A 10171-nucleotide genomic window follows, 5' to 3' on the forward strand; every position below is an offset into this window, starting at 1 on the left:
GATGATGATGATAAGACTCCAATGCAGGCAATTTCGCGGGAAATACCAATTGTCTTTCTGTACCTGGCGACAGGACCAGGCCGGTTCACTACGTCCCGAGTGTACCACTTGGGGAAGGGATGAAGCCTATTCCACTTCAACCAGGGTGTACCTCAGAGAAAATGCAAATCCCTGGCTGGAGTCCTGGTATTGCAATATAACCCATTTGCTCTGAACCGTGATTGGCGAGGCCAACTGTCATCACTTGAAAGAAGAGCTTGGGTGACATCACATGGGCCGGGGGCACCACCTGTGTCGGCTACAGACTCGGACTCGGAGGCATGGAAATTAGTAGTTATGAGGAAGAGACAGCGTCGCCCTTGCTGGGGGAGTGTAAGACCAGCCTGACCTGCCCGCCCCACTACAAGAGTACAGCGTATCGGATCGGAGCCTGGTTGAATCATCTTGACCCTCACTGATTGACACTGCTCAGCTTCCAGACAATATGCGTTAATATACGGAGGCAAAAGCGCTGGAAGCCTTCAGTATGATTTGAATGGGCTAGCACAACGTGTCCTCATATATACATTTAGAGTCTGTCACAGATCATTTGAAGAACCTCACCCATCCTGGCATCAGTTATTTTCAATATTCTCTGCCTCTCGATATTTTGTATATGACGAAGGAGTAAAAAAGCCTGATCTCATGATGGAACTCACCAAGGCCATGAGCCATGGGTTAATGTCACCAGCTGGCCGAAACCACGCTGTCCTTGCCTGCACATCAACAGCAAAAAGCATTGTCGTCGGGTCCTCATGGCCTCACGAACTCGCGTACGACTGAACGACATCAGAAAATCTAAACCTCATAAGCATCTGTTGATATTCGTACGGGAGATAAACCATTACTCATGTTTAATGTGATAGGCTCCTCTGCATTCGCAGTGGCGGGACCAAAGCTATGGAATGACCTTCCAAATAGTGTTCGTGGCCAGAGTACCCTGGGTCGTTTTAAAACTGCACTAATAACTCATATCTTAAGAAATTCTTTTGAATCCTTTGCACGTTTTCTTTAGTAATGACTTTTATTCTATCATGTATTAATGTTATGTTTTATCATAAATTGTAAAGCGCTTAGAAGTTTTAACAACGTTAAGCGCTATAAAAATGTTTTTTAATAATAATAATAATAATCATGTTTACAGCGCCACCAGTGTCGTAGCTTGGTGTTTTGTTTTGGGTACAGAAAGTGGCTAACCACATGGGAAAGATGTTTTTGCTCTGATCCAATGGTTTGGTTATCGTCCATAAATGTATCTGTATGGAAAACGCAACAGCGCCAGCGTCACGGGGTTGCTTGGAACCAAAGGTACCATGTGTCAATACGGAGAAAAAACATTTCAGAAGTTAACCGATGCTTTTGGTGCAATACATGATTGTATTCAGTCTAAACTGGTGGCTCGGTGAAGCACGAAGTACATGTATATTCATCGGTCTTTCGCAGGTCGATTCCCCATCTGTCACAACGGTCGTGTGGCTTATGAAGGAGGCATAGCCCATGCCAATCACAAAGTGAGGCTGGTGTAGCAGGAGGAATAGTTTCCAATCTTTTACAACTTTTTCCTCGGAGAAAAGTCCATTTTGGGGACGAAACAATGGCCCGCGATTTGTTGGCTAGCCTTGTGACGTCAATCTCTTTTTACACCGAGGGGTTTTCCTGTTTTTCTTCATGGCTTGGGCCGGAATTCCTGACTTTTTCGAGGTAGCACATACGCTCGACGTAGAGCGGTGCAACAGGAGGAATCGCTCCAGTCTCTCACCATTTGTGGCTGATGTTGCAGGATGGATTTAGTCACACTGACACTGTCAATGATCACACTCGGTATATCTACCAGGTACCACTGACTAATCCTCAAATGTACCAGGATATAAAACACCAACAAAGCAAATCAAATATGGCTGACAATAGAGTGCTTTTATTCTACTTTCCTTTACAGCCTTCAGTGACAGTTCAACTTCAGTTCATACATGTATCCACATATACACCAGTATAATGAATGTGTATTTATCCATTTTATTTACACAGAAGTTCCATGCAAGAACCAACCTCATATTCTGAACACAGCAATGCAGATCTTGGTAACATTCACTGCAACTTTGGACAATCATTGCCGCATAATACCGAATCTATATATTGAATGATTTAATCAAGGCGAAGACAGCAACTGAAGTCCACCACCAGACACTTGACAGCACAGCACAGCACAACTCTTGATAAACTGATTTGGGAACTCCACTTCCGGAGGAATCAGGTTTGTCTTTCAGAAGAAAAAATTATATGACTTGACTCATATAAGTATCATTGCCATAGTTGCGCCGACCAGTCATTCATTGAGAAAATTTGATGCCTCGGGGGAGGGGGAATAATGTTCTTTGAAAAGAAAAGAACCTCAGTCCATAGGAAGTGAAGCCCAATGAACAGAAGAATAAATAGTCCATTTTTCCTAGATGTCTCAGTGGAAGTCTACATTTTGTCAATGTACTTGGATGCATCTGGTACATTTTCGTTCAAACCCTTGCGTTTCCTCGTGGCGGAAACAATCTTGTTAGCCATCGTTCCAACAGTCAATGGATCAGAATCCTTCATTGGCTCCCAGTGATCGAACACACACTGTGGGAATGCCTTGCCCTGGGTTGATGAACGAAGAGCCTCAGTAAATCCTGCAAAAGAAAATGTGATTGCTTTGTCAAGAAAGTGCGGCACACTATTAAACAATAATCATACTCCATTCATTTAACAGGAATTCTTTGTCCTGTATGTTTTGGGCAATGGAACAGAAAGTTGGATTTAGTTACGTGGAATAAAATGAACTTACCAAATGATTCGTTTACAGGCAAGAAACATTTCACCATTTTCATTGGAGTGCCAGCGATTGCCATTTCTCCATTACTGATTCCTCTCCTCTTATTCAGTACACCATAGATGCCACCAGTAGAATCAGCAGGACACTGGAACGGCAACAGAAACAAGGTATAAGGGCAACTGAGCATTCCAATATGCACTAAAGTACTACTATTGCTATGATGGTCGGATCAAAAGTTGTACTACATCCAAACTATTTTTACTCATGGACTGACACCAATTGAAATCGAGGGCTGGGGCCGCTCCACTAGTATCACTCTCCGAATGATGCAACATTGATTTCAGATGCAGACGGTAAGATGGCCACTTTTTACAATGGCCTTGGTTTCAAAATTCAAGCGCAGTCAGCGCCTTGTTTGAGCACAGTTCAGCAAATGGTTACAACAGTTGTGTCTCACCTGAATTTCCACAAGGTAAACAGGCTCCATGAGTCTTGGGCTACTTGTCAACATACATCCATAGATCCCTCTTCTTGCAGTTGGTATGATCTGGCCACCACCACGATGGATGGCATCTGCGTGCAGGGTTACATCATGGATATCGAAACGACAACAGCGCATGTTTTCTTCACAGAGTACACCCTAAGAACAAAAGGTTGAAATTGAATTTGGTTTAACAGGTAGTGCCTCTGGCTTGTCATATGATAATGGGCTGCACAAACTACCCAATTAGGGAGGTCACCTGAAGCTAGTAATTGTGCAATGAACCGACGACACACAAAACTTTTAACTCTCCCCTGCCTGGAAAATTGTTTTTCCTACCCTTTCACTTGGATGGGGACATATCTGCGGGGCACATTTGCAATCTAACACTGCACACTCAAGTGCATACCGGCAGACAGCGACACATCGCGGAGTGAGCAATGCCTACCTCTTTCGAAGCCCACTGGAATCCAGCTACAACACTGTCCTTGATTTCATTCAGATACTGGACAGCCTTAGTCACATCAACAACCATGTTAGGTCCTGACCCATCAGGGCCAAAGCACCAGATCTTCCTTGCTTCATTGGGATCCCATCCGAAGTTTTCCTTGATGTAAGTTGCCCGACTCTTCGGATCCTGCTTGTGGCTGACATCACCCTGAAAAGAATAATAAAACTTACTTGCCAGCATTCTACGTGGATCTACTGATTGAGACTTTCACCTTTTAGAGTTATACCTGTGTAGAATGTTTACCCCAATAATGTAGGCAGTTTTTGAGGCTACAATTCAACTATATACTTGTCAAGGTCCACTTGGTGGTGGCGACATTTTTAAAGGGGGAGGTGGCGGTGATGGTGTTAACTTGTTACCACGTGATTGGCTCATACACGTGTCAACATGAAGTTGAAAAGCTCTGGTTAGGTACAAAAAATATCAAATATTCTATTCTTCAAACTCAATCAACGCCTGAAGTATGTGACAATGACTGATCAGAACTGCAACTTACATCATCAATAGCTTTTCCAACTTCATCAGACAAGGGTACACCCCTCATGAACAATCTGTTGTGCTTGTTTGGAGATTTTGTCAACACTATATCTGAGCTCCCAACCATTGTTTCCCGATAGGACACCACTGGTTCACTCATCCTGAGGGGAATGCAGGCATGATCTTCCTCCAAATCTTTAAGGCAGATCTCCAGATGAAGTTCACCAGCACCGGCAACGACACACTCACCAGATTCTTCATACAGAACCTTAACAAGAGGTTAGACACATTAATAAATGTTCAGTCGGTGATGACTTGGACACCAAACTTAATCATTTTGATGTAGACCTACATATTTTTTTGATAATTACAAACACATTTCTATGTCTAAAATGCACGAATGGCCCTGGAACATTTCTTAAGTAAATCTTTTTGGTATGAATATGTATATCTCCACCCCTGGAGTCCACAATCATTTTTGAGAAGAGGCGATTTTGGTACTGGTCCTGCAGTTATTCAAATGAACCAGTGTCATGTCGACTAACTTACCTGTACCATAGGATCTGATTTTGCCAAACGCTTGAGACCTTCCACCAACTTGGGCAGCTCGGACGCATTCTTGGGTTCCACAGCAACCCTGACAACAGGACTGACAGAGAACTTCATAACCTTCATGTTGTGGGCTTCTGCGAAAGTGGTTATCGTACCGGTCTTGACGAGATACTGATCAACGCCAACAAGTCCACAGATATTACCACAGGGAACATCAGGAATCTGCTCTACTGCGCGGCCCATCATAAGGACAGTCCTGTGGGGAACAAAAGTTTCAATATAAAAAGAGCAACATTATGAGGTTTGTAATACAGTTTGTATTACTCTGAGCAGCACAAGTCATCATCACTCTGGTAAATTTAACCCTTTGAAGACTGATCTCGCAATGCTCGCAACTACACCACAACATACTTCGTTCCGCCTGTTCTCCTGGGTCAGACTCACGAGTTTTACAACTACCTCGTACTAAGCTTTTTCCTCTAGCATAGACACTTACCTCTGAATGCTCTTCTCGTAGAGATCGTCCTTCTTACCATGAGCTTTGCATGGATCGTAGTTGGGGCCCATGATTCGCACCTTCTGGCCACTGGCAACTCGTCCGGAGAAGACGCGACCGAAAGCATAGAATCGTCCTTTATCACTTGTTGGGACCATCTTGGAGATGTACATCATGAGGGGTGCATCTGGGTCACAGTTTTTGACACCCTGGGCAGCAGCATCCTCATGGGGACCTTCGTACAGCAGCTCCATACGGTATCTCTGCGACTTCACAGGGGAAGGCAAGTGAATTGTGATCATCTGAAGTAACGCTTCGCCAGCCGGGAGCCACTTTTGGAGGATCCTCTTTCTGAATGGCTTGTCCTCCAATTGTTTGTCGTCGTTGGAGATGGTAACATCATAGGATTTCTCGATGAACTTGTAGGCCTCTTCCCTGGTCTTATTCTTGACGGCATCAATCAACTAGGAAGGAATGAAAGGAAGTTTCAACCATTTTCGAAGATGAACTGTAACACTAGGGTGGCCAATGCCTTTCACTTCAATTTCACCACTTGCATTTACTACCAGACCCAAAACTTAAGATGACCAAAGAAATAGTTTTTAGCCCAATACCTTACAACGGGCCAAAAAAATTCTGCTGTCATTAAAGAAGGGGATCCCTTGTAGATCAGATGATTTGGGACTGCTCTGGTAATGTTTCCCCTAGTTTGTAGATCAGAGGCTGATAGAAGAACTTACATCATAGATGGGTTTCAGGACAAAGCGGTTGAAAGCTCTTTCGTAGTTGTCCTGCTGCACCGTAATCCACTTCTTCGGTCCTTTGTCCTTGGCTGGCACTTCCTTCTCTCCATCCTTGGTTTTTGGAGCTTTGTCCCCCTTGGTTTTTGGAGCTTTGTCCCCCTTGGCTGGCACTTCCTTTTTCTCTCCATCCTTGGGTTTTGGAGGAATGTAGTAGAAATGTTCACCCCAGAATCTCTTCATCAGTTTTTCTGTTGGGACCCCAAGTTTCTTGTGATACAATTCGGCAAAGTCTTGAAGGATGAAGGCCCAGCCCTGCAGGCCAGAACCGAATCCAACAGTACCAGATTCAGGGTTGACCTGAAAGGTAAAAAATAATCAAGTGAAAAACCATAAAGAGTATTGCTACGAAACAACCATTATGCAAATCCTCGACTCGCAGAGCGGTACATAAATATGAGAGGTTGGCGATGATCTTCCGGTATCTTTGTGTCCACCAAAATGAATAATTACCTTGAGTAATTGTGATTCTTTAAGCGAACATACTTCCCTTGGTCGGCAGTGAAAGAGTCAACCAACCTTGGACTTGTGCTGTACCCCCTTTGTCAAAAACTTATCCGTGCCCTCTAAAAGAATTTTGAATGTCTCCACATCTATTTGCAACCGGTGTCGAGATCTAAGATTTGTCATGTACGGCACCAACAACTTAACAAGTAATAACACTTACCATTATTTTGCCCATTGGCCCCTCCTCGTCACCATATGTTGCGATGATGACGTTGACATCTTCAATACTCCTCTGGAAGGCCTGGTAGAGTTGCTCATGATCCAACTGACGAGAACTGATAGCCAAGTCCATCTTGTTCATGAACAGAATAGGCTTGATACGTTCTGCAATTGCTTGACGAAGCACAGTCTCGGTCTGGACACACACACCTAAAAGAAACATCTACATGCTATATTCTGATGTGTTATGCCAACACAATAAACAACATAGTACAGACCTAGTCGAATGAACCATAAGCGTATATTGGCTGGGACAATCGGATTTACGCCATATATACGTCGATGCAAGGATATCAGAAATACCGCGTAGATGAAAGCACGTGGAAATGTACATTTGCACATCAAAGAACCCGGAAAAACGCTACGACTATGTGCAAATTTTATAAAGACTAAGAGTGAACATGTATCTACAGAATCTACCAAATTAATGTATTCTTTATGTAGCTGTACAGTGTTTATATGCACCAAATTCGAAATTAACTAAGAAATAAAGTCATATTTAGACATTATTGACGAGAAAATCGCAAAGCCGACATCTTCCACCGTCAATATTATTGTCACGTGCAGTAATCAATCTCCACACCAGAGAGTCGTTCTCTACCCAAGTCTTTCACCCCTGGCAGCAATATGTGAGGAGTTGACCGATAACAATTGAATAAAAACAAAAATTACATCAAATTTCTCAATAGGGTCATTCCATTGGTGATTGATAATATTCTTTTGTAATTTCAGAAATATATCTTGATGCTTTTTTCGTCACGGCAATTTTGATGATGTTAAAAAGTGCACCATTTTGCACAAAATGGCGCCGTTGTTGTCAGCGGTTTACACAAAGTAACATGCAATGACATGTTTTCGTGAGGAGATGTAATCTCTAAACCTATTTTTAGACTGTCTGGAACAAGCCGTCTTCGAAATCAAGTTGGTTTCAAAACGGCCTCCAAATTCACTTGAGATTTTAACCAATTTCCGTCTATGGATTTCGCTTTAAAATATGTTTTTCATCAACCGCAAAGGGTACTTGTTAACATGGTAGTGTTTTAAAAGCAATTCATGTTATGGTTTAAGCGCATGCAGTGTGTTTATTACGTACTCGGTTCGACTAAGTCTTTTCTGACTAATGGCTGCTGTTGAGAGAGTTAAGACGGTAAAAGAAGCTTCTTTGAAGTATTTTTTTCTTTGATCGTCTTAAGTTCTAAGACTAGTACAGACCATTCTAAAGCCACCTTACAACATCAACCCGACTGGAAAAGAGCAATAGGAGACTTTTGGAGGCAACTTTGTGAAGTGCCACAGATAATTAACGTCCTCCAGCATCAACAATGGACCATGCCAAAGGCATGCAGGATATCTAGCCACGTATGCAGGTAGAGGCTTGACCTACCAGAAACACAATCCACCACCACAAGTGCACCATCAGTTACACGAAGGGCTGCAGTGACTTCAGAGGAGAAGTCAACGTGACCAGGGGAATCGATCAAGTTGATCAAATGACCACGATCAGTCTTGCTGGGATATTTGTACTTTTTGTCAGAAGCTTCCCTTTCCTTAGCTCCCTTCAGAACTTCTGGTGGCTGAGCAATGCGCTTGTAGACATCTTCTGGGACCTCGTAGAAAAGAGAGATGGCACTGGAAACGGAAAACTGGATTTCAGAATTTTGGAACATAAGCCATTATGTACTATTACATGACCACTCAAATGGCAGAAGAAAGGCAGAGACTTCAGAAAGATTTTCTTTAATGCTTAGTTTCTGTCATTCACATTCATTTTCATCTGAGCCAAATCATTAGACGGCACACGAAAATGATTTTCCCCATTTTGAAAAGGCCTTTATTTTCGCAGGTTGTCTATTGCTTTTGACTATGAGTACTTGAATAAAGAAAGTAGCCCCAAATACAAACTTCTCGAACAATCATGTACTTGGAAAAAATCTAGTATTAGTAGTATTGGCTTGAGGAACAATACTTACGTCGACTTGATAGTGATGCACCTCTCCTGTTCATCCTTTCGGGTATCAGTGTAACGGGCATCTCCTGCCTTGGAATCGGCAATGATACCAGCTTTGCTGACTAGAGAGTCAGTCAGGGTGGATTTTCCATGATCAACATGGGCAATAACAGACATGTTCCGGATTTGATGTTTCCGGTCCATGATCTCACGGATCTCGTCCACATTAAATGACGGCTGAAATAGAGCAAAAGGATATTACCCAGCAGCATGGTAAAAGATGCCAAGAGATGAGACAATGCCAATGGCTCGAGAGGTGAAATTTGCGTATTCTATCAGTGTCACACCAACCAGTGTTCCATTTCATTCACCTTCCACCTGGGTGTGCACTGGTAAAGTTGACTGCTATGAATGAAAATGAGCGAGTCCAAATATTGCACAACCACATGTCAGAAAACTGGGAGGTGAACAGAATTCAGAATTGCGCCTTGGGATGAGGATTCAGCTCTCTTGATCTTGCCCATCATAATAAATGACAAAAAACATGATCAAGCGCCAACTTAAATAGATCCGGGTGTCAATTATTCTTTCATTCCACTCGTACCACTAGCATGACTGGTACTTCGTCATAACATTTTCAACTCATACATCTACATTGTACTGTGTATCTATGTATGCAGTGACGTGTACAGCAATCTAGACAAGTGACGGGAATAACATTTTAAGAGGAAAATAAACAGGCTTTAAAACCCTGACGACCGTTCATAGACATATATTCTGGTACATGAAATATTCAATTTTAAGATTTCAAATCGATTGATAGTCGATTATCACGTACCATCTTGATTTAGTTGCGTTTTACGTCCACACTTCTCAAGTCGTGAATCCACGATGGCGGACGTAAGGTAAAAGGATCGAGGCGAGGTCACGTGGTTGATCGAATGTGTGGGCAGGAAAATAAGAACTCGGTACTGATCGAAACGAAGGGGCGTGGCTCTACCTAGGAAGTATAACTTCCAAGATCTTGTGGGGCCATGGGGACATCCTGCTGCATGCTGTTGGCATTAGATATTCTACAAATACATGTACTCAGCATCCTCCACACAAGTCAGCAGATCTTATTATTATATTACAGGGACATACAATTAGTCGGTAATATTACAGGGACATCCTATACAATAGTCAGTTGTCTTACGGGGACATCCTATGCAATAGTCAGTTGTCTTACAGGGACATCCTATGCAATAGTCAGTTGTCTTACAGGGACATCCTATACAATTATAGTCAGTTGTCTTACAGGGACATCCTATACAATTATAGTCAGTTGTCTTACAGGGA

At 42.7% G+C, this 10171-nt stretch overlaps 1 protein-coding gene across 1 annotated transcript; it reads right to left on the bottom strand.

Annotated features, from left to right (window-relative positions):
• Positions 1-1927: 1927 nt before the first annotated feature.
• Positions 1928-9757, bottom strand: LOC135482809 (eukaryotic translation elongation factor 2-like). The gene is made up of 12 exons (XM_064763206.1): positions 9672-9757; positions 8856-9070; positions 8270-8514; positions 6827-7035; positions 6100-6459; positions 5360-5823; positions 4861-5119; positions 4331-4579; positions 3772-3981; positions 3300-3482; positions 2855-2987; positions 1928-2699 (listed from the first exon to the last, which is right to left on the bottom strand). Exons 1-12 carry the CDS (start codon positions 9672-9674, stop codon positions 2503-2505), a joined length of 2727 nt encoding a protein of 908 aa, XP_064619276.1. The 5' UTR covers positions 9675-9757; the 3' UTR covers positions 1928-2502.
• Positions 9758-10171: the final 414 nt, after the last annotated feature.

Source organism: Lineus longissimus, chromosome 2 (assembly GCF_910592395.1).
Source record: "Lineus longissimus chromosome 2, tnLinLong1.2, whole genome shotgun sequence".
Classification (NCBI taxonomy): Eukaryota; Metazoa; Nemertea; class Pilidiophora; order Heteronemertea; family Lineidae; genus Lineus; species Lineus longissimus.

Excerpts from the sequence above, each read along its gene's own strand:
- LOC135482809 (XM_064763206.1), bottom strand. Across the intron at positions 8,515-8,855 it reads TGCATCACTATCAAGTCGAC|TGCCATCTCTCTTTTCTACG; the intron begins GTAAGTATTGTT and ends TTCCGTTTCCAG. Across the intron at positions 3,483-3,771 it reads TCCAGTGGGCTTCGAAAGAG|GGTGTACTCTGTGAAGAAAA; the intron begins GTAGGCATTGCT and ends TTTTGTTCTTAG.